The sequence below is a fragment of the Equus asinus genome, chromosome 9, assembly GCF_041296235.1.
Source record: "Equus asinus isolate D_3611 breed Donkey chromosome 9, EquAss-T2T_v2, whole genome shotgun sequence".
NCBI classification, from domain to species: Eukaryota; Metazoa; Chordata; class Mammalia; order Perissodactyla; family Equidae; genus Equus; species Equus asinus.
Window position 1 is genome coordinate 38,643,899 of NC_091798.1, and position 25,086 is coordinate 38,668,984.

General features: G+C 47.2%; 1 protein-coding gene across 20 annotated transcripts in view; it reads right to left on the reverse strand.

Annotated features, from left to right (window-relative positions):
- The window catches only part of LOC106836957 (protocadherin gamma-C4), a 172,211-nt gene that overhangs the window by 72,745 nt on the left and 74,380 nt on the right, over positions 1-25,086 (reverse strand). The window contains exon 1 of one of the 20 annotated variants that reach the window (XM_070518079.1): positions 22,173-24,757. The exons of 14 other annotated variants lie outside the window; for them this stretch is intronic. In XM_070518079.1, the coding sequence (XP_070374180.1) occupies positions 22,173-24,578 (2,406 nt within the window). In that variant the 5' untranslated portion in view covers positions 24,579-24,757. Of the gene's footprint in view, positions 1-221; positions 2,834-3,632; positions 7,928-8,280; positions 11,733-12,954; positions 17,013-17,621; positions 20,492-22,172; positions 24,758-25,086 lie in introns of those variants that run through there. 5 more of the 20 variants (XM_070518070.1, XM_070518077.1, XM_070518073.1 and 2 more) reach the window with 5 other exon arrangements.

The following is a 25,086-nucleotide window of genomic DNA, read 5'->3' on the forward strand; positions in this document are numbered from 1 at the left end:
GAAATATTCCAGGACTAAGAAAAAATGACTTTCACAAAAGCTTTCTGAAAAAGGATGGTAATTTCACGAAAGGTAAAGTACAGATACTCACATGTATTGCTCTGTATGAACTGAACATGTCCCTCCCCCGGAAACAGTTTTTATAATAGGCTTAGGGGAAAAAAGCCACTTAAGACTTGTGCAGAGACACCAGCAATTGGGAAGCAGGAAATAAATCTCACCTGATTACTCGTAGGGTCACATTTGCCAAAACCAGTAGCTGAATCTTCAGCAATTAAGAGTGGCTCGCTTTTCTCACAGCTCTCCTGGCTGATGAGCGTGTCCGCGTAGTTGGGCTGGGGGAAGATCAGGTGACTCTTCCGCGAGTCCGCAGTGAGGGAGACCTCGTGGGAATAGGTCTGCAGGAAAGCGCGCACCCCATCCACACCCACGAAGTGCGAGGCGGGCACGCCCACCAACCCGCCTCCTGAAGCCTGGAGCAGGCGTGACGTGTGCCAGCGCCGCAGTCTGAGCGCCAGCAGCACAATGACAAAGGCGAGGAAGACGCAGGAGACAGCGGCTACTGCCACCACCAGGTAGAGTGTGAGGCTAGATTCATCAGGATTGGCGGGAGACTCGAGGCTGTCCAGGTCAGCCAGGATGTCTGGGATGCTGTCAGCCACAGCTACAGTAAGTGTGACAGTGGCTGAGAGTGGAGGCTGGCCGTGGTCCTGGACGGCCACCACCAAGCTCTGCTTGAGTGCATCTCTGTCCAGAAGGGCCCTCGCCGTGCGCACCTCGCCCGTGTGCAGCCCCACCGTGAAGAGCCCTGGCTCACTGGCCTTGAGCAGGAGGTAGGACAGCCAGGCATTCTGGCCAGAATCTTGGTCCACTGCCACCACTTTGGTCACCAGGTAGCCGGGCTCTGCAGAACGGGGTGCCAGCTCCACGCCTGTGGAGCCATCGGTGGGGAGGGTGGGGTACAGGATCTCTGGTGCATTGTCATTCTGGTCTAGCACAAATATGCTCAGTGACACGTTGCTACTGAGTGGTGGGTTCCCGCTGTCCAGTGCTGTCACCCACAGCTTCAGGTCACGGAACTGTTCATAGTCAAAGGAGCTCAGTGCATACAGGACTCCGGTGTCAGAGTTGATGGAGACATAGGAAGATAGAGGTGCTCCCTGGAGGGTATCCTCAACCAGAGAGTAAGTGATCTGGGCGTTCTCTCTACTGTCCCGGTCCACAGCAGTCACTGAGAAGAAGGAGGCTCCTCTGGGGTTGTTTTCAGGAATGTAGGCAGAGTAAGAGGAGTAAGCAAAAGTGGGCGGGTTATCATTGTCATCCGCTACATTCAGTGAAATGTGAGTTTCTGTAGACAAAGGCGGACTTCCATGATCTGTGGCTGTCAATGTTATATTGTAGCTCTGGACCTGCTCCCTGTCCAGCTCGCTGTTTGTTATCAACTTGTAATAATTTTCATAGGTCTTTTCTAATTTAAAAGGCAGATTGTTAGGAATGAAACAGGAGACTTGACCATTTTCTCCGGAGTCTTGATCTTGCACATTTAGAAGAGAAATTACTGTACCTGGAGGAGAATTCTCCAGCACTGAATTAGTAGAAGATGTGATAGTTATTTCTGGAGCATTATCGTTAACGTCCACAATTGTGATCAACATCTTAGCACTGGTGGAGAGACCTCCACCATCTTGGCCTTGAATTTCCATCTCATAGAACCTATATTTCTCAAAATCCAGAGACCCCCGTATTAAGACTTCTCCAGTTCGAGGATCCAACTGGAAAATTTCAGAAGCTTTGCTTTCCATATTCCGGAATGAATACACCACTTCCCCATTGATTCCTTCATCTGGATCAGTTGCATTTACCATGAGCACCCGAGTTCCAGAGCTGAGGTTCTCGGGAACACTCACTCGATAAACAGACTGTGTAAACTTTGGGATATGGTCATTTACATCGAGGACCACCACACGAATGGGAACAGCGCCCTGGCGAATGGGATCTCCTCCATCTAAGGCTGTGAGGAGGAGGTGATGAGCAGCCTGTTTCTCCCGGTCCAGGCTCCCCTCCAGCACTAGCTCGGGATTCTTGGCCCCATCCGTTCCGCCTCGCACTTGCAAGGAAAAGTAACTATTAGAGTTGAGCTGGTAGCGCTGGAGGGAGTTTATTCCCACATCCGGATCCCTAGCGTTAGGAAGGGGAAATCGTGATCCTGGAGTTGCGTGCTCACTGACTTTTATCTCTACTTCCTCCTCCCGGAAGCTGGGTGCGTTATCATTAATATCCATTATTTCCACCTCCACTCCGTAAATCCTCAGAGTATCTTCCACAAGTATCTCCATATTTAATAAGCAGGAGGATAGTGTCTCACAGAGCTCCTCTCGGTCTATCCTACCCGCGGTGATCAAGCTGCCACTTCGCGGACTCAGAGCGAAAAGCTGCGTCTTTCCTCTGGAGACAATGCGGACTCGGCGTTCCGTCAGCTCCCAGGGCTCCAACCCCAGATCCTTGGAAATATTGCCCACGAAGAAGCCTTTGTCTGTCTCTTCGGGCACCGAATATCGGATCTTCCTGGCCCCAGACTCCCGCAGCGTCCCCAGAAAAATGTACACTAGGACCAGCCCCCGGCGGTCCAGGCGCAGTAGCCGATTCGCCATGGCAGTGGCTGAGCCTATATTCTGTGATTTCTTGAGCCGTTTTGTTCTTAATCAGCTTGTGTATCTACGAAGTACGGGGCCGACTGCGTCCAAAATATATTACAGAGCGAAGGGAAGTACTTTAAGTTTCCAGCATCAGGAGGATCTGTGAGTATCCATCTCACTCTTTGTGTTGTTGAGGCGGGGGAGGGAGGGACTCTGTAGCGCGCAGCTTCCCATTCCCTGATTGGTGAACAGCGGCGCCTGGAGTCCAATCTTATTATTGCACCGAGTAAGAAAAATCCAACTAATGTGCTGATTTTAGAAATTATTACACTCACCTCTTCAAGAATGGTGTAATACACCTTTACGTATTGGTAAAGCTTAAAATTGCATATAATAAAGAGTTATACGATGCTATGTTAAAGGTTCACCAAGAGCACTTATGAAAGTAATTATTAAAAGAGCTTGCTTAATTTTTTAAAGAGCTTTCACATACTACTGGCACTAAAAACTTACAGGTTAGATTTGGTTCCTATTGATTTTTACCGACTGAGGGGAACAGCATTTGTGGATAGGGAACTAGCATGGTCCCAACAAAATAATCAGATAGGATGCATGACTATAATTCTTACCAATGTTTCTTTATTGAGTAAAATAAAGATGAAATGTTTGAGAAAATTTGGATGGCATTAGGTTTGTCATTTAAAACCCCACGATATGAAAATCTAACTGTATTCCATATCCTTAATTAGAAGGCATTCTATTTCATGAAAATTTCACCTGAGATTTCTCTATGTATTTTAGGTTCAAAGACATTTGAATAGTAGGAGTGCAGCATTGTGAACTTTACTCTTAGCGATACCCATAGATTTGACCTAGATATATTTTTAGGAACTTTATCAAGAGATTGAATCTAGATATTTTAGATTCTAGAGATAACCTCTATATTGAGATGTATTGGCATATTGGAATATAAAAAACATTATTTTAGATACTTACTTGTTTAAAAGTCTTCTTATCTGCTTCGATACTTGGAGTTAAAATGCTAGCCAACAGCACTGAAGTGCTATCTTTGTTGAGAATATCTTGTGTGGCTGGACAATGATCGACAGATGTGAGAAAATTAAATTCTGGGTTAGTCTGATCCCCAGGCACACACAAGTTATAGGCATAGGGCAACGTTCCCTCACTGTAGTTGGGGGGAATCTCGGGTCCAGATTTGGAGCAGAGAACAGACCCAAAGCAGCCCCCAGTGGCGGGGCTGGAGGAGCGTCGCAGGCGCAGGGCTATGGCCAGAATCACCGCCAGCAGGAAGAGCACGGAGATCAAGGCCAAGGCCACCACCAGGTAAAACTGCAGCTCAGCCTGGGGCTCAGAGGGTGCAGGATGGTCGCCGAGGTCCGGCAGCGCCTCTTGTAGGCTGTCTGCGAAGACCAGGAGCAGCGTGGCGGTGGCCGAGAGGGGCGGCTGTCCCCCGTCCCGCACGGCGACCAGCAGGCGCTGGCGGGCCGCGTCCCTGTCGCCCAAAGCACGCGCCGTGCGCACCTCGCCCGTGCGCAGCCCCAGGCTGAAGAGTCCGGGCTCGCTGGCCTGCAGCACGTGGTAGGACAGCCAGGCGTTGTGTCCCGAGTCGGCGTCCACCGCCACCACCTTGGTGACCAGGTAGCCGGGCTGCGCGGCGCGCGGCACCGTGTCGAAGAGCGCCGAGCCGTCGGGCCCCAGCGCCGGGTACAGCACCCTTGGCGCGTTGTCGTTGCGGTCGCCCACCAGCACGCGCAGGCTCGCGTTGGCGCTGAGCGCGGGCGAGCCCTGGTCGCGGGCCTGCAGCGTCAGCTCGAAGGCGCGCAGCTGCTCGTGGTCGAAGGCGCGCTGCGCCAACACCACCCCGCTCTGCGCGCTCACCGACACGTAGGACGACAGCGCCCGCGGCTCCAGGTCGCTGGCCACGATGGAGTAGGAGATGCGGCCGTTGGGTCCCAGGTCGGGATCCGAGGCGCTGACTTGGGCGATGGAGGCGCCGGGCGGGTTGTTTTCTGGCACGTGGACCAAGTAGGCTGACTGTCGGAAAACCGGCGCGTTGTCGTTGACGTCGGTGACGTGCAGGGTGATGGTAGTGCTGGAGGAGAGGGGCGGCTTGCCCCTGTCGGTGGCTGTGATTGTCACATTATACTCCGGGGTCTGCTCCCTGTCCAGGGCCCCATCTGTTACAAGCTTGTAGTAATTATTAGAAGAAGAATGAATCTTAAATGGAACATCTCTACTTAAATTGCATGTGACTTCTCCATTTTCCCTGGAATCCCGGTCCCGTGTTTTGAAGAGAGCCACAACCATTCCGGGACGAGAATCCTCCAAAATCTGATCAGAGAGGGAAGTGATGATTATTTCTGGGAGGTTGTCATTTTCGTCTAGAACTTCTATAATTACTTTACACTGTGTAGAGAGGGATCCTCGGTCCTTTGCTTCTACACCCATGGTATATCTTTCTACTTCTTCAAAATCCAAGGGTTGGTGAGTTATAATGTTTCCTGTAGCGGGATCCAGAGAGAACACGTGCTGGGCGTTATCAGTCACACCAAGGAATGAGTAGGTGATCTCCGCGTTGAAGCCTTCGTCTTGGTCTGTGGCACTCACCTTCAACACCGAGGTGCCTGGGGGCACGTCTTCCGGAAGGCTGACCCTGTACACGTCTTGGCTGAACACTGGGGGGTTATCGTTGGCATCCACCACCAGGATTCGGATTTGAGTGGTGCCGCTTCGCGGCGGTTCCCCGCTGTCTAAGGCTGTCAGCACCAAGTGATGAGTGCTCTGCGTTTCTCGGTCCAGGGTCTTCTTCAATACCAGTTCTGGATATTTGCCGCCATCGGGATTGTCTTTCACCACCAACGAGAAATACTCGTTAGGACTTAGTTGGTACTTGCTCAGTGAATTCATACTAATATCGGGATCTTTTGCACACTCAAGAATTGTTCCCATCCCCGGGCTGACAGACTCACTGATTTCTAAGTTTATTTCATCTTTATGGAATTGAGGGGCGTGGTCATTAATATCCTCAACAACCACTACGATATGAAAGATATTTAAAGGATTTTCCACCACAGCTTCCAACTGCAATTCACATCTTCTTCTCTCTTTGCATATCTGCTCACGGTCTATTCGGTCCTTCACAAGTAGCTCCCCGCTCTCCGCGTCTACGCTGAAAAGCAGCTTCTCTGCGCTAACTCGCAGCTTCCGAGCCGACACATCCAGGACACTGAGCCCTAGATCCTTGGCGAGGTTCCCGACCACCGAGCCCTTGGCCAGCTCCTCAGGAATCGAGTAGCGGATCGGTTCGGAGAGCGCGGGGTAGAACAAAGGCAGCAGGAAGGGAATCAGTACCTGCCGCGGGCCGGCCGGGCGCCTCCGCGCGCAGCTCCCTCCCATTGCGCGCTCCAGTTCTCGCTCGGTCCCAGTCTTTCCAGTTGGAGAAAGTGCACACTATTGCACTGGAAGCATTCGGCCCAGGACAGGCGGAGCTCCCAGTCTTGGGGCTGGGAATCTGTGTGTGCTGGGGAGAGTCTGGGGCGCCAGGAGCCTCAGTGTGTAAGCGGGTTTCCTTCTCTGTGTTGGCTGCGCAGGAAATCCCAGGCTAGAGGCTCAGCAATCCTGGGCGTCAGCGCTTGCCCTGCACTGGCCGACAGCGGCGCCCAGAGGCCCCGTGTGGAACCGCAACCTGGTTTTTCTATTTCAGGAAATCTTTTTCTTTAAATGCAAGAAACAGCTAAAATATTTGAATCTTATTCGTCAGTGATTCTGTTTTCATCATGAAACGTATTTTTCAAATGGTCAAAAAGATCATATGTTTTTATATGTTAAAAATTTATGTAGGTTTTGAGTAGATAAAATTATTTCTTTAAATTGAAAAAGGCACCTAGGAATTTACAGTGAAAAGTATGTCTGCTATCCCATGGCACACTGCTACCCAGTTCTTCCATTCAGTAGCAGTCGCTGTTGTTCCTTTTAAGAGTAGTTGTCCACGAAGGGAAGTATTGAAGGTAAGCAAAAAACCTTTTTGTCTTCAATCCTAGCTTATATTTGGCTAGACGGTATTAATCCATCCCCCCCATTTTTAGGAACTGGAATGCAACCATTGCCATATTCATTACAATCATCCAGGGTGTCCTTTACTGCTTTTAAATAATTATATTTAAAAACATTTGCTTACAATAGCTACCATGTCAAAAGAGTAGTTTTTAAAAAAACCTGTATTTTTCAAAATATTAGACTTAAGATGGATGCATAGTAATTTTGATGCTCATGCACAGGAATTTAAAATGACAGTTTCAATGATCTAAAAGTTAATAACTATGACCCTAAAGGGTGTGCTCTCCTTCCACAGACCTATCATTGAACAAATGTTGAATGACGTGAAAATAGTCATGGTCTCATAAGTATTTTTGAGACACATTAGGTCACTCTTTGACTTTACACTACCATAGTAGTTTAGAAGAATATTAGTAGTAAATTAAAAGTAATAAATCAAACCAAATAAATCACTATCCTCACTAAATGGGCTCATCAGTAACTCCACAGATCATCGTTTAGAATAATTTTGCGTATTTCTCTGCTTATATTCAGATCCCCTGCAGAAATGACATTTCTTTCCTGACTTTAAGTTTATTTTGACTCTTAATTGCAGAATTTCAGGTGGGTCTTCCTTTCTCTACATTAAGGAGCCACTGAAAATACCCTTGGCCACATCCCTTGCTCCTGTTCTTGGAAACATGTTCAAATCTGTCTCCTCAGTCTATATTTTTTTAAGCCTTAAAGACTGGAGAACTTAACAAAAAATACAGAGAGAGCAGAACCCAAAATTCGCTTAATATAACCTTCTATAGGCCCTGTGGAATCCCTATTGAGCAAGGAAAGTGAAATTAAAATGCTTTGTCTCCCACATAACAGTATGAAATTAGAATCACAGGCAGAAAGGATGCTACAGTGTTACCAGGTATGATTACACTTACAAAAAATTAAGCACACATTGTTATGAATTGTTGACAGAATATTAATGAAAAATTTAAATCTCTCTAGGAAGTATATTCAACTGTAACTGTCACTCCAAGGTCTAGTTTGAAAAATATAGCCACAGAGTGTATTGTCCTTCTCCTTGGGAAGAACAACACTGAACACTGGCTTTGCGCTTGGGTTGTGTTTCCAGTGAAGCTAATGCATTTGTTTCTGACATTTACCTGTTCTTAACAGACCTGCCTTCAAAACAGGAGGTAGGGTTGTCTGAGGGACTACGGTTTCAGTATGTGGCCAATAGGGCGAGCGCACATATTGACAGACACTTCTGTACGGAAGTCCTCTCTTAGGAATTGTCAGCAGTGTATTCAACAACTATAAAATATAAGGCTCTGCAAAGCTAATCATAACAGCCTTATGACAACAGGCCTTCACTGGGATTAGGTGACTATTTACGAGAAAGTAACCATATCAGCCTTAATAACCATCAAGTTCTACTCTTGAATGTTTTAGCAAGAAGCAAAGGTCGTTGAAACAGAGAAAAGTGAAAAAAATATAGAAATTTTCCATCATCATGCTGGAAACCTAAAAGTAAAACCAATGATAATTTTTTAAAGGAAAGTAAAAGAGTAAAAATAGAACTCACTGGAACCAAAGGGGTATCTTCTATAGGAAACTTCGAATCATCTAACAAAGACAAAGGATCCTTTTTCTCACAGCTCTCCTGGCTGAGAAGCGTGTCCGCGTAGTTGGGCTGGGGGAAGATCAGGTGACTCTTCCGCGAGTCCGCGGTGAGGGAGACCTCGTGGGAATAGGTCTGCAGGAAAGCACGCACCCCGTCCACGCCCACGAAGTGCGAGGCGGGCACGCCCACCAACCCGCTTCCTGAAGCCTGGAGGAGGCGGGACCTGTGCCAGCGCCGCAGTCTGAGCGCCAGCAGCACAATGACAAAAGCGAGGAAGACGCAGGAGACCGCAGCTATCGCCACCACCAAGTACAAGGTGAGTTCTGAAGCGTCCGAGTCGTGCCGGACCTCTAGACTGCCCAGATCAGCCAGGATGTCTGGGAGGCTGTCGGCCACAGCCACGGTGAGCGTGACGGTGGCCGAGAGAGGGGGCTGGCCATGGTCCTGGACGGCCACCACCAGGCTCTGCTTGAGTGCGTCTCTGTCCAGCAGTGCCCGCGCCGTGCGCACCTCGCCCGTGTGCAGCCCCACGGTGAAGAGCCCTGGCTCACTGGCCTTGAGCAGGCGGTAGGACAGCCAGGCGTTCTGGCCTGAGTCTCTGTCCACTGCCACCACTTTGGTCACTAGATATCCGGGCTCTGCAGAGCGGGGTGCCAGCTCAATGCCAGTGGAACCATCAGTGGGGAGGGAGGGGTACAGGATCTCAGGTGCGTTGTCATTTTGGTCCAGTATGAACAGGCTTAGTGACACGTTGCTGCTGAGTGGTGGATCCCCACTGTCGGTGGCAGTCACCTGCATCTGCAGATCACGAAATTGCTCGTAGTCGAAGGACTGCAGCGCATACAGGACTCCTGTTTCAGAGTTGATGGAGATGTAGGAAGATAGAGGTGCCCCCTGGATAGTGTCTTCAGCTAGAGAGTAAATAACGCGAGCATTTTCTTTGCTGTCTGGGTCTAGTGCAGTCACTGAGAAGACAGAGGCACCTCTGGGGTTGTTCTCTGGGATATAGGTAAAGTAGGAGATGTCAGAGAATGTGGGTGGGTTGTCATTGATATCTGCCACTTGCAGGGTGAAGTGAATTCCTGTTGATAGGGCTGGACTCCCTCCATCTGTGGCTGTTACTGTGATGTTGTAAGAGGATACCTGTTCCCTGTCAAGGGCTCTGTATGTCACCAACCTATAATAACTATCAATGGACTTTTCTAACTTAAATGGTAGATTCCCCGATATGGAACAGGTGACCTGTCCATTCTGCCCAGAGTCTAAATCATGCACGTTTAAAAGGGCTACAACAGTTCCCAAAGGTGAATCTTCCATCAGGGGACTAAACAGAGACGTGATGGTCACCTCTGGACTGTTGTCATTTACATCTTCTACTGTAATCAACACTTTAGCAGTTGCAAGATACGCTCCTCCATCTTCCGCTTGTATTTCTATTTCATAGAAACCTGTTTCTTCATAATCTAGATTTTCTGATATTTTTATTTCCCCAGTATTTTTGTTTAGTTGGAATTTCAACAATTGTGTATCAGGTAATTTTCGGAATGAATATGTTACTTCTCCATTGGCTCCTTCATCTCTGTCGGTGGCAGTGACTGTCAGCAGCTGTGTGCCCACAGGCAAGTTCTCCCAGACACTCACTCGGTATTCGGGCAAGGTGAAGACCGGTGCATTGTCATTTGCATCGAAGACAGTCACACTGATGAGAACAGTGCCAGATCGGAGAGGGTCACCCCCGTCGGAGGCAGTGAGGACCAGGTGGTGCAGCGCCTCTTCCTCGCGATCCAGGTCGCGCTCCAGCACCAACTCCGGGTACTTGACGCCATTGGCACGGCTCTGAATTGCTAGGGTGAAGTGCTTATTGGGGCTGAGCTGGTAGCTCTGTAAAGAGTTCACGCCCACATCCGGATCAACAGCTTCCGGGAGAGGAAAACGCGTTCCTGGGGCGACATTTTCATTAATTTTTACGTCTAGATTTTCTGCTTGGAATTTTGGAGCATTATCGTTGATATCAGTTACTTCTACTTCTATCCCGAAAAGTTTCACCCTATCTTCCACAAGAATGTTAAAATTCACCAGGCACCGCGAGCTCTGAGCGCAGAGCTCCTCCCGGTCTATCCTGCCCGCAGTGACCAAGCTGCCGCTTCGCGAGTTCAGAGCGAATAGCTGCGTCCTACCTCTGGAGACGATGCGGACTCCGCGCTCCGCCAGCTCCCGGGGCTCCAGCCCCAGGTCCTTGGCGATGTTGCCCACGAAAGAGCCTTTCTCCAGCTCCTCAGGCACCGAGTAGCGGATCTGCCGGGCTTCAACCTCCCGTGGCATACCGAGGAAAAGGCAGAGCAGGACCAGCGCGCTGCGGTCGGAGCGATTCCTTTGAGCGGCCATTGTTGTCTGGTCACGGAATTCTGGCAAAGTCCTCACTGACACCTTCTGTGTTTTGACCGGTTCCCTTTTCTTTCTCTGGCTGCAGGGAGTCTCTGTAAACTGCGCTCCTTAAATTCTGGAGTGAGTTTCGCTGCAGCCTCGTTGCTGGTTTGTGGGAACTGTGGCGCTTTGTGTAGTTGGAGCCCTGAGAATCCGAATTGAGCGGGGTCTCCTTTTTCCTCGTAGGTGAACAGCGGCGCTCAGAGTCCTAAGAAGTTACTGCATCCAGTACGTGTGCAATAGAAATCAAACGCTACTCTTCGTTGGATATTTTATTTTATTTTACGTTATTTCTTTGTTTTCTCAGCTGATATCCTTAAATAAACTACTATTTGTAGGTTTCTTACTGGATGGGATAAAGTGGAATGAAAGTACTATAAAATATTAAATGGAAATAGTCGCTTAAATATATATTTGCAACATTTGTTTTCTCAATAGAAATGTACCCACTTTAAAAGGTAAGTGACGCTTATTTTATTTCCTATGAGCTTCTAGGTATAACGCATAAAAGTCTTACAACTTTATGTGCACTTGTGATTTAAATGGCCCATTATGTTTAGTAGACATTCATATAGAGACTGAGTTATACCCCTTATAATTCACTTAAAATCTCTTTTTAGATTTAATTAACAAATTAATTAAATTTGTTTAGGATTAAAATTGTGTAAAAGGTTTCAAAATATTCTTTTCTAAAATAATTTTATTGAACCTCAATGAATGTTTCCTTGAAAATATTTATTATTAGAGGCATATTATTTGAAGTTAATTTGACCAATTTAAGTGAATTGAACAGGTAACCACAAACTAAAAGAAACATGTCTGTGTTGTAATCAAGAGAAATACGTACAAGAATTTCAAGTGCTACAATTTTAAAAAACGAAGACAGATATAATCATGTAGTTTTTTAAAAAAAATAAGTGTTTATGTCAGATGACCTGTTTTCATCAGGACATTGATGCCAATAAAGATAATCTCTCCTCTTAGGCATTTTGTATGGAAGCCCAAGGTAAAATGGTTCACCCATCTTCAATGGCATGTGCCCATCAACCCAGTATCAGTTCTCTCCTCAAAGGTGAGGGGTTTAAGAGGTTCACTTCTTTTTTTTTTTCCCCCTGAGCCAAGATTAGGCCTGAGCTAACATCTGATGCAAATTTTCCTCTTCTTTATATGTGGGTCACCACCACAGAGTGGCTGACAGTGGTGTAAGTCCCTGCCCAGGATCTGGGATCAAAGGCGCAAACCCAGGAGACCGAAATGGAAATGCACCAAGCTTAACCACTATGCCACAGGCCGGCCCTGAGAGGTTCACTTTCATACAGAAAGCAGGTTGTTCAGAAGTGTTTATGTCACTATGCCCCCAAGTATGGAATTCTTCAAAGATTTTACCTTTTTGTCTTCAAAGATTTTATATAAGAGAATCAGAGAGCAAAAGGCAATAGCACTTCATGTACTTTCTTGGAAATTCTTTATCTTGCAGTGTAGAGGAAAAACGATTGGGAAAGAGTACATTTGAGCATCAAGAAAAGGTAAGTACTGTAAATATAAAAGAGAACCAGAAGGACCAAAAGTTGGAGGAAAACAATTCGTCTACGGTAGTTAGTTTTAAGTTTTGGAGACCACAGAAAACTTGGCAATGGAAACAAAGTTTTGACTCCTCTCCCAAGAAAAATGCAAACATCTATAACTTTGCATATAATTTCAGGGATCTGCTCCTTATTCCCCCTCAAATGCTTACAGTTTAAAAAATTATTAAAATAAATGAAGACATATACCTAAATGCACCTAAAACGTTATTTGCACTAAACATTTCTTTGAAAGGAGCACCTGCTTTGATATTTAATGAGTGCCTGAATAGTATTAAATATATATATACAACTAGGTTATGGAAAATTCATCTTAAATCTTAGCACATTTGAGTAGATAGGAAATTATTTATTTATGTATTTGGTAAGAAGCCAAGATCCCTGCCTCTGTGTTGCTAATCTGAGCTTGAAAAGATACCTCTAATTTAGTGACATTTTTTTTCTGAATTATAGAGCAACCTATGAACCACGTAAATCTTGAAAAATATAATCAGTGAAAAACGAACATTGAGAAGAAAAGACGGTAGTTATGGATTTTCTAAATATGATTCTAAATATAAAAATGAAGTATGCCTGAAATATGAGAAACTAGTAGAGTATTACAGAAGACACAAAAAATGAAACTCACCGGTGGTATAGTCTCAGGATGTGGAGTTAAAGCATTCCCCCTCTGAAGTGGAATTAAGGCCCCCGGAGAATCACCGCAAACTATGTCTTGAGTGGAATTCAAGGGCTCACTGCATTTCAGGAAATTAAACTCTGTCTTTCCAGTATGGGCAACGCACAAATTGTAGGAATAAGGTAAAGTCCCTTCGCTGTAGTTGGGGGGAACCCCAGGTCCAGACTTGACGCAGAGACCAGGCTGAAAGCAGCCCCAGGTCGCTGGGATGGAGGAGCGTCGCAGGCGCAGGGCAATGGCCAGAATCACCGCGAGCAGGAAGAGCACAGAGATCAAGGCCAAGGCCACCACCAGGTAAAACTGCAGCTCAGCCTGGGGCTCAGAGGGTGCAGGATGGTCGCCGAGGTCCGGCAGCGCCTCTTGTAGGCTGTCTGCGAAGACCAGGAGCAGCGTGGCGGTGGCCGAGAGGGGCGGCTGTCCCCCGTCCCGCACGGCGACCAGCAGGCGCTGGCGGGCCGCGTCCCTGTCGCCCAAAGCACGCGCCGTGCGCACCTCGCCCGTGCGCAGCCCCAGGCTGAAGAGTCCGGGCTCGCTGGCCTGCAGCACGTGGTAGGACAGCCAGGCGTTGTGTCCCGAGTCGGCGTCCACCGCCACCACCTTGGTGACCAGGTAGCCGGGCTGCGCGGCGCGCGGCACCGTGTCGAAGAGCGCCGAGCCGTCGGGCCCCAGCGCCGGGTACAGCACCCTTGGCGCGTTGTCGTTGCGGTCGCCCACCAGCACGCGCAGGCTCGCGTTGGCGCTGAGCGCGGGCGAGCCCTGGTCGCGGGCCTGCAGCGTCAGCTCGAAGGCGCGCAGCTGCTCGTGGTCGAAGGCGCGCTGCGCCAACACCACCCCGCTCTGCGCGCTCACCGACACGTAGGACGACAGCGCCCGCGGCTCCAGGTCGCTGGCCACGATGGAGTAGGAGACGCGGCCGTTGGGTCCCAGGTCGGGATCCGAGGCGCTGACTTGGGCGATGGAGGCGCCGGGCGGGTTGTTCTCGGCCACGTGGACCACGTAGTTGGCTTGGTGGAAAATTGGCGCATTGTCGTTAATGTCGGCGATGTGCAGAGTGATGGTAGTACTGGAGGAGAGGGGCGGCTTGCCCCTGTCAGTGGCTGTGATGGTGACGTTGTACTCTGGAGTCTGCTCTCGGTCCAAGAATCCATCTGTTACCAGCTTGTAGTAATTATTATTAGAAGAAGAAATCTTGAAAGGAACCCCTCTTCCTACATTACACTTGACTTCTCCATTTTCTCCAAAATCCCGATCCCGTGTTTTGAAGATGGCAACAACCATTCCTGGAAGAGAATCCTCCAAAATCTCATCAGAGAGAGAAGTGATGATTATTTCTGGGCTGTTGTCGTTTTCGTCTAGGATTTCTATGATTACTTTACATTGGGTCGAGAGACCACCTCCATCCTTTGCTTCCACTTCCATGGTGTATCTTTCTATATCCTCAAAATCCAATGACTGGTTATTCTTAATCATACCTGTTTTCTCATCCAATGAGAACATGTGTCTTGTACTCTGAGCGGTGCTCCTGAAGTAGTAGTTTATTTCGGCATTGACACCCTCGTCCTGGTCAGTGGCTGTCACCTGCAACACGGAGGACCCAGGGAGCAGATTTTCACTAACACTGATTCTATATTCGTCTTTGCTGAACACTGGCGAGTTATCATTGGTATCCTTGACAAAGATTTCTATTTGAGCAGTGGCACTTCGTGGCGGGTCCCCTCCATCCAAGGCAGTCAATATCAAGTGATGAAACGGCTGCTCTTCCCGGTCTAGAGGTTTCTCCAAAGATAACTCTGGATATTTGCCACCATCGGAATTAACTCTAACCATTAATGAGAAATAAGGGTTAGAATTTATCTGATAATCTTTAATCGAGTTCATGTTTATATCAGGGTCAGTGGCAGGGTCAAGGGATAGTCGTGCACCTGGGGATACAGACTCAAAAATTTCTAAATGTATTTCCTTTTTATCAAATTGAGGGGCATGGTCATTAATATCCTCAACAACCACAACGATATGAAAGATATTTAAAGGATTTTCCACCACGGCTTCCAACTGCAATTCACATCTTCTTCTCCCTTTGCATATCTGCTCACGGTCTATTCGGTCCTTCACAAGTAGCTCCCCGCTCTCCGCGTCTACGCTGAAAAGCAGCTTCTCTGCGCTAACTCGCAGCTTCCGAGCCGACACATCCAGGACACTGAGCCCTAGATCCTTGGCGAGGTTCCCGACCACCGAGCCCTTGGCCAGCTCCTCAGGAATCGAGTAGCGGATCGGTTCGGAGAGCGCGGGGTAGAACAAAGGCAGCAGGAAGGGAATCAGTACCTGCCGCGGGCCGGCCGGGCGCCTCCGCGCGCAGCTCCCTCCCATTGCGCGCTCCAGTTCTCGCTCGGTCCCAGTCTTTCTGGAAAGCCGAAGAAACTGCAATTTACGGCCTCACTGGAAGAGCATTCGGCCCAGGACAGGCGGAATTGGGAATCCTTGTATGCTGGTCAGTGTGCGCAGCCGAGAGCCTCAGCGTGTGAATGTTTCCTTCTTTCTGTGTTGGCTGCGCAGGAAATCCCAGGCTAGAGGCTTAGGTATCCCGGGCGTCAGCGCTTGCCCTGCACTGGCCGACAGCGGCGCCCAGAGGCCCTATGTGGAACCGCAGTCTGACATTTTCGTCTTGAATCCAGTTTATCTCCAGAATATTTATACAGAATATATATATTGCTCTTCGAAAATGCAGTTATATAATATCCCTAAATTTTAGCTTTGCCATAGTATTACAGCGGATGCCTATATACTTAGTGTTTTCAAGAAATTTATTATGGAAAATTTCAAACTTATACAAAAGTAGGGAGCATTATTATTCAATCTTTATATACCCATCACCCAACTGAAAAAGTGATCAACACAGGTCATCTTTGTTTATATATTGCACTCCCTCATTATTTTGAAGCAAATCTGAGATATTTTAATTAACTCTAAGATGAGACATCAAGATGAGCAAGAATTTTATCTTTAAGCCTGTTATGTAATCTGTTACCAATGTACAAGTTCTACGTAGCTTAAGAAAACTAGAATAGAGCATTTTCCACACTCTTCCCAGTCATCCATCCGGTGAGCCTTGTGTTCTATTTTTAAAGGCAAGTGACATTTTTATTGTAGAGAATAGTAGTTACCTACCGTGACATACAGGCCTTCATCAATATATATATTAGGTGTTTTCCAAATTAGCTCATATTTTAATATTTATGAATACTAAGTACTAGAGGTTACTTACCAGGACAGAAATTTTAAATGAGAGTTTTCCTATTACATGGCTAAAAATATGACCCTGAAGGATGCTTTACTTTTTTCCTACCAGCTTAAGGAAGAAAGAGCATTTGAAATAATTATACTGTATGCATATCACAATGGATTTTCACACATGTTAACATTTATATTCTTATAAGTAAAACAACATAAATTCCAAAAATAATTGTAAAGACAAGTAAAATAAAATCATTCTCTATTTCCATAGAAATGCCAGCAGTCATCAATGATCATGGATCCCATTCTTAGCATTGACTTTTGAGTCAACTTCAAGCTTATTTTCAGTCTTCTGGAATGTCATTTATTACTTAAAACAATGCTACATTTAAAATCAAATTAAATAACACATTATTCTTTTCCTTATAGCTAAAAGCCAGTAAAATATTCTTAGAAACTCCATAGCAGTCTCCAAGAATATTTTCCTAAGCTGTCTCCCATATCCACATTTATTTCTAGCCTCAAAGTTGGAGAATTGAGCCATAAAAAATATACAGTTGAAGAATAATTTTAATTTCCCTTGTTTTGTTGTCTCACAGCGTTCAGTCTCAGAAACCCCTCTTTAGCAATCATAAACTATAGGAAAGAAGAGTTTTAAACTATCAATAACTCGACATTATAGCATTAGGAAATTAAAATCTTAGAGGATATGGTAACAGGGGATGTTAAAATTCTTACTATTAAAAGAATAAAAAGTTCCTTACTAGGGTTTGGAAATACACGATAATCGAAGTTTGAATCTTTCTTAGAAATAATCGCTAAAAGCAAACAATTTCTACAAGCATGTGATCTGAAAAACATCACCTCAAAGGGGTATTGTCCTGTCATAGAAACAGAAGAGCAGAATCAGTAGATCCAGGCTTTCAGCTGTTTCTCCAAGAAGAATGCATTTGCTGTCTCATTAATTTACCCCTACAAAAATAGTATTGACTGTAGGAATGTTTTTAGGGTAAGATTTTCACAATGGGGCCATTAGAGGTAACAATAATAATAAATTTCAGGAATGGAAAACCAGCCCTAAGGATTAGTAGTGAACCATGGTAACCAATCAAGCAACCCACCCCAAAAGCCCCTGTCAATGCAGGAGAATGAGAGTGGCCCCAGGGGAAGGTTTACATTGACCACAGGTTAATTATTATTTGAAAGTGAAAATTACATCAGCCATGTAACCCATAAACGCCTCCAATAGATGTTAGAGCAAAAATTAGGCCCAGTGAAAACTTAAATGGTCAGAAATATGTTAATATGAACTTATCCTACCTTAAGTGCAAACACTCAAAGAGAAAACCAATGGTAATAGAAAGCAAAGGAAAAACTGAACTCACTGGAACCAAAGGAGTGTCTTCTATAGGAAACTTGGAATCATCTGAAACGCATAAAGCCTCATTTTTCTCACAGCTCTCCTGGCTAACGAGCGTGTCGGCATAGTTGGGATGGGGGAAGATCACGTGACTCTTCCGCGAGTCCTCAGTGAGGGAGATTTCCCCGGAATAGGTCTGAAGGAAAGCCCGCACCCCGTCCACGCCCACAAAGTGAGAAGCAGGCATGCCAGCCAATCCGATCCTCTCAGCCTGAAACTGACTTGAGGTGCGCCAGCGCCGCAGCCTCAGTGCCAGCAACACTATGACAAAGGCGAGGAAGATGCAGGAGACCGCGGCCACAGCCACAACCAGGTACAGTGTGAGGTCTGAATCATCCGGGTTGGCCGAGGGTTCGAAGCTGCCCAGGTCAGCCAAGACGTCTGGGATGCTGTCAGCCACGGCTATGGTGAGCGTGACGGTGGCTGAGAGAGGGGGCTGGCCATGGTCCTGGACGGCCACCACCAGGCTCTGCTTGAGTGCATCTCTGTCCAGCAGGGCCCGCGCCGTGCGCACCTCTCCCGTGTGCAGCCCCACCGTGAAGAGCCCTGGCTCACTGGCCTTGAGCAGGCGGTAGGACAGCCAGGCATTCTGGCCTGAGTCTCGGTCCACCGCCACCACTTTCGTCACTAGATAGCCGGGCTCTGCGGAGCGGGGCGCCAGCTCCACGCCCGTGGAACCGTCGGTGGGGAGGGTGGGGTACAGAATCTCGGGCGTGTTGTCGTTCTGGTCGAGTACAAACAAGCTCAGTGACACGTTGCTGCTGAGTGGAGGGTCTCCGCTGTCACTTGCCCTCACCTGCATTTGAAGATTTCGAAACTGCTCATAGTCGAAGGAGCGCAGCGCGAATAACTCGCCGGTGTCGGAGTTGATGGAGACGTAGGATGAGAGAAGCGCCCCATGGATGGTGTCCTCGGCCAAGGAGTAAATAATTCGGGCGTTCTCGTTGCTATCAGGATCACGAGCTGTCACCGAAAAGATGGCGGTGCCTCTAAGGTTGTTCTCAGGGAGGTAGACTGAGTAGGAGGTTTGAGAGAAGGAGGGTGGATTGTCGTTGATGTCGACCACGTGCAGGGTGACGTGAATTTCTGAGGACAGGGGCGGCGTTCCTCTGTCAGTTGCAGTCACTGTGATGTTATATTCAGAGTTTTCTTCTCGGTCAAGAATTTGAGCTGTCAACAATCTGTAATAATCTTCTATCGACTTTTCTAATTGAAAAGGTAGGCTCTCCTGGATGGAACAGACAACTTGGCCGTTCTTCCCGGAGTCTCTGTCGTGAGCATTGAAAAGAAGGATTACTGTTCCTGGAGGAGCATCTTCCCTCACTGGGCTAAACAGAGATGTCATGATCACTTCCGGTCTATTGTCATTTACATCTTCCAGCGAAATGAGCACTTTAGTCCGCCCCTTCAATCCCCCACCATCTTCAGCTTGTATTTCCATTTCATAAAATGCACACTCTTCATAATCTAGATTCTTTGCTGTTGATATTTCCCCAGTGTTTTCATTAAGCTCGAATAATGGAGATTGTTTTTCACTAATTTTCCAGAATTTATACGCCACTCTTCCATTGGCTCCCTCATCCGGGTCGCTAGCTCTTACAGTAAGCAGACGGGTGCCCTGGGGCACGTCCTCTGGGACTTTCACTCGGTAAATCGGTTGAGCAAAAACAGGGGCATTGTCGTTTGTATCCAACACTGTCACCTGGATGTGCACTGTACTGGAACGACGCGGATCGCCGCTGTCGGAGGCGGTGAGGACCAGGTGGTGAGCAGCCTCTTCCTCACGGTCCAGGGCCCGCTCCAGCACCAGCTCTGGGTTTATAGTTCCGTCGTCTCCAGTTTGCACGTCCAGGGAGAAGTGGTGACTGGGGCTGAGCTGGTAGCTCTGCAGGGAATTCAAGCCCACATCCCGGTCAACAGCCTCTGGGAGTGGATAACGCGTTCCAGGTGCAGCGATTTCGTTAATTTTTACTTCCAGATTTTCGGTCTGGAATTTTGGGGCATTGTCGTTTATATCAGTTACTTCTATTTCTATTCCATAAAGCTGCACTCTGTCTTCAACCAGGACTTTAAAGTTCACCAGACACCGCGTGCTCTGAGCGCAGAGCTCCTCCCGGTCTATTCTGCCCGCGGTGACCAAGCTGCCGCTTCGCGGGTTCAGAGCAAAGAGCTGCGTCCTACCTCTGGAGACGATGCGGACTCCGCGCTCCGCCAGCTCCCGGGGCTCCAGCCCCAGCTCCTTAGAGATATTCCCCACGATATAGCCTTTTTCTGTCTCTTCAGGCACTGAGTAGTGGATCTGACTGGCCCTGATCTCCCACAGTCTCCCCAGGAAAAGGCACAGCAGGACCAGTGCTGTGTGGTGCGGGCGATTCCTTGGAGCGGCCATTGTTGTTTCACTACGGATTTTTTTCGGAATGCTTTCTCTGCACGCTGACTCCTTAGGTTCTTTTTTCCTCCTGCAAATTATGGTGATCTAGTTTCTCGAGAAACCCGTAGTGCCCCAGGTTAGGAGGCTGAGTTTTGTTTCAGCCCCCCGGAGTTGGTCTGTGGTCTCTGCGGGGCTTTGTGTAGTTGCAGATCCTAATATCTGACGAGCTCTTACTGAGCTTTTCTCAGAGTTGGTGAACAGCGGCGCTCAGAGTCCTAAGCCTTTACTACACCCACTGAGATAAGCAAAATGTACTTGATTATAGATGACTGTAAAAGAAACACCACTACGGTCTTCTAATTATGATTTTAGATTTCTCTAATTGTTTCTTGCACTCCTATTTCAAAAGCAATTACCATTTGTGGATATCTTAGTTGGAAATGAAGTGGAATAAAATTTCTATTAAGTGTATTATTAAATCGCCATCTTTTCTTAATAACAAATTAACTTACTCTTATTCTTGGTAGAATTTTGCTCTCTCTACATATGTAAATTATTCTGATTTCCTTTTTTTAGTGTTTCACATTTTTCTATATGCCGTTATCTGTTTTTTGGAGTAATTACAAAGTTCAATCCTCTTTGGAAATACATTCATATTTTGTTAATTTCATACATTTATACTTACATGTGCATATTACATAACTATATTGAATGAATATATATGGATAGATTATTCCCTTTGAAGTCGTTTTATAAGGTTAATTTAGTTTGATAGTAAAATTCCTGGAGTAAGGTTTCCTCAAGATTTTGTTTACAAAAATGATTTTAATTAGGCAATCATAATAGATTTATCTCAAAAATATTACTGAATTTTCAAAGGATTGGTTTTTAAAATTTACACATTTGTGATTGTTAAACTTTTATGCTATTTAAAACTTTTCTTTTTAGTTTTCTATGTGAGTACATAATGCATGCTCAGTCTATGGCATTTGGAAGATTCAAATCAATATACAGTGAAAAACAAGTTTCCATGTCAATCCTCCCCTTAGGAAATTACACAATTTCAAAGTCTTAAACTTCTTATTCTAAGGGTCAATTAAACTTATGTAATAATTTGGGGAAAAGAACACAAGAGTAGAACCAATTATTACCACAAAAGTAAAAAGGACATGTCATTATGAGAAACTTCTTTCAGCAGTTTGTAAAGAAGCAATTTACTGAAGAAGTTTCTAAGGAAACTGGGCAAAAGACTGATAGTTATGTAATGGAAATTTTGTATGTGCATGAAATTAGTTTTTGCCTTAAAAATTGAAAACTTAGGATTCTCCTTCCATCCTACAGATAAAAGGATGATGAGAAAAATCTCTAGTCACTAATGTTTAGGGCTCCAAATAAGACAAATCCCGTGACTTTTTTTCCCCCTTCCTTCTTCAAAAAATATAGGTCAGGAATGAGAGCAGGTGAGAGACGCCATAGCACTGCCTTTTCTTTTCTCAAGTAACTATGAAGAGGTGAGTGTAAAGAGGAAGAGGAGGATTTGGCATTCACAAAAACTTGAAGAACTTAATGATTTGGACCTTCTGATGAGTTCACTGAGTCTCGCTCCTATACACACAGTATTTTTCTTATAATTTTAATGGATTCACAAAATCACAAATAGGTGGATGTAAAGAACTAGACATGATAAATAAACATGAGGAAGGGATGGAGACTGTACCATGAAACCAGTGCAGGAAGATACCTAGTAGTAGCTTCTTTGTTTTAAAGGATGAATTAAGTGATTGCCTGCTTTAAATTTAATGTCTACTTACACACAAAATTTTTTAAATGTTAATAAAGAACGAGATAATCAATGGGTAAATTTCATTAGCTTTGAAAAAAGAGATAAGAAATTGGTACAATACTTGTGCTCAGAAGCAAAGAGCACTCTCACTAATTTCCAGATCTGAACTCGGTAAGATAACTCTATTTTATGTCACATAACTACTCCCATTCACCGCTCCCCTCAAAGAATGGAAATGTAGCTTTCTGTCGGACTATAATGTCTCTAAGAGAACTTAGTAGACTTGGAAATGTAATAATTTTGATATAAATGTGAAAATTAGGTAGATGATGAAAAGGAATAGACACTTAAATGGAACTCACCGCTGTTAGAGTTTCGGGATGGGAAGTCAACTCACTGGAATTACAAACCGGAAATAACGGCCCAGACGAATCACCACAAAGCATGTCTTGTCCTGAACTCAATTGTTCATTACATTTTAGAAAATTAAACTCTGTCTTTCCAGTACGGGCAACGCACAAATTGTAGGAATAAGGTAAAGTCCCTTCGCTGTAGTTGGGGGGAACCCCAGGTCCAGACTTGACGCAGAGACCAGGCTGAAAGCAGCCCCAGGCGGCGGGGCTGGAGGAGCTTCGCAGGCGCAGGGCAATGGCCAGAATCACCGCGAGCAGGAAGAGCACAGAGATCAAGGCCAAGGCCACCACCAGGTAAAACTGAAGCTCAGCCTGGGGCTCAGAGGGTGCAGGATGGTCGCCGAGGTCCGGCAGCGCCTCTTGTAGGCTGTCTGCGAAGACCAGGAGCAGCGTGGCGGTGGCCGAGAGGGGCGGCTGTCCCCCGTCCCGCACGGCGACCAGCAGGCGCTGGCGGGCCGCGTCCCTGTCGCCCAAAGCACGCGCCGTGCGCACCTCGCCCGTGCGCAGCCCCAGGCTGAAGAGTCCGGGCTCGCTGGCCTGCAGCACGTGGTAGGACAGCCAGGCGTTGTGTCCCGAGTCGGCGTCCACCGCCACCACCTTGGTGACCAGGTAGCCGGGCTGCGCGGCGCGCGGCACCGTGTCGAAGAGCGCCGAGCCGTCGGGCCCCAGCGCCGGGTACAGCACCCTTGGCGCGTTGTCGTTGCGGTCGCCCACCAGCACGCGCAGGCTCGCGTTGGCGCTGAGCGCGGGCGAGCCCTGGTCGCGGGCCTGCAGCGTCAGCTCGAAGGCGCGCAGCTGCTCGTGGTCGAAGGCGCGCTGCGCCAACACCACCCCGCTCTGCGCGCTCACCGACACGTAGGACGACAGCGCCCGCGGCTCCAGGTCGCTGGCCACGATGGAGTAGGAGACGCGGCCGTTGGGTCCCAGGTCGGGATCTGAGGCGCTGACTTGGGCGATGGAGGCGCCGGGCGGGTTGTTCTCGGCCACGTGGACCACGTAAGAGGCCTGGTGGAAAACCGGAGCATTGTCGTTGACGTCAGTGATGTGCAAGGTGACACTTATGCTGGCAGAGAGGGGCGGCTTGCCCCTGTCAGTGGCTGTGATGGTGACATTGTACTCTGGAGTCTGCTCTCGGTCCAGGGTCCCGTCTGTTACCAATTTATAAGAATTTTTGGAGGAAGAGATTATTTGAAAAGGGACTTCACCCTCTAATCGACAATTAACCTCCCCATTCTCCCCAGAATCTTGGTCATGTATTTTGATCAAAGCAATTAGCGTTCCAGGCACTGCGTTTTCCAGAATGTTTTCGACTAGAGTATGGAATGTAACTTCTGGGCTGTTGTCATTTTCATCTTGAATGTTAATTTCAACCGTACATTGTGCAACCAGTCCTCCGCCATCCCTCCCTTCCACCACTATGGAATATTTCTTGATTTCTTCAAAATCCAGTGTCCTTAGAGTTGTAATTTCCCCACTCTTTGAATTCACATCAAAGACTTGCCCGGTCCTGTAGAAGGAATAAGTGATTTGGGAGTTAACACCCTCATCCTGGTCAGTGGCTGACACCTGCAGCACAGCAGTGCCTGGGGGCACGTTTTCTCGAAGGCTGACCCTGTACACGTCCTGGTGGAATACTGGGGGGTTATCATTGGCATCAGTGACCTGGATGCGCAGCTCAGTTGTGCCGCTTAGGGGTGGGTCTCCGCCGTCCAACGCAGTGAGGACTAAACGATGATAACCCTGTTGTTCCCTGTCTAAGGGTTTCTCCAATGTCAGTTCCGGGTATTTACTACCATCTTGTTTCTCCTTATTTATCAATGAGAAACTAGGACTAAGAGAGAGTTTATAATTCTGCAGAGAGTTTAAGCCAATATCTGCATCTTCCGCTACTTCTAATATAAATCGGGTGCCTGGCAGTGTAGACTCACTTATTTGTAGCTCAAAGGAATTTTGTGTGAATTTTGGCATGTGGTCATTAATATCCTCGATCTCCACATTCACGTGATAAAAGTTCAATGGGTTTTCAGCAACAGCCTCAAATTCAAGAGCACAGGCTGACTTCTTCCCACATATCTGCTCCCGGTCTAGCCTGCTGCTCACAAGTAACTCCCCGCTCTCTGCGCTCACAGTGAAGTAAGGCTTCTCGGAACTGACGCGCAGTTTTCGAGTTGGTAACTCCAGGACGCTCAGTCCCAGGTCCTTGGCGAGGTTCCCCACCACCGAGCCCCCGGGCATTTCCTCGCGAATCCTGTAGCGGATCTGCTCCGACAGCGCGGGCCAGAACAAAGACAGCAGGAAGGGAAAGAGCACTGGCCGCCTCTCAGCCCAGCCGTTCTCCCCAGCGCCGCTCCCCATCCCTCTTGCTCCCCTCAGCTGGCTCACCAGACCTGGAGACGCAGGATTACAAATAAGCTCAGTGCTGCAGATGTCCGGACCTCCGAATAGGCTTTATTTCCTGCGTGGTGGTCAGGGTTTCTCCTTTTCCAGAAGAGGAAGCGGTGTAAAGGCTGGCGCTAGGGAGTCTGAGATGGGGAAAGTGCGCTGCGGCTGCGCGAGATCACTGGCTCCAAGCTCTCCACTTTGGCCAACAGCGGCGCCCAGAGTCCGCACTGGGAAACTGCAGCCTCTGCTGCTTCAGTTTTACCAGCTAGGATAGTCACAATAGCGTGCCTAACTGAACGAGCTATGTTTTTATGTTAATATATTTAATATCTTAAACTATAAAGCATTCTCTAAGGTATCTTTTCTTTTTTCCCAAAATAATTAGAAATGTCACGTTGGATTTTTATACAAACCTACATGTATATTGGTTCATTCATTTCACCAATCCACAAACCTACGTTGAACTCTTGTCTTGTGCTAA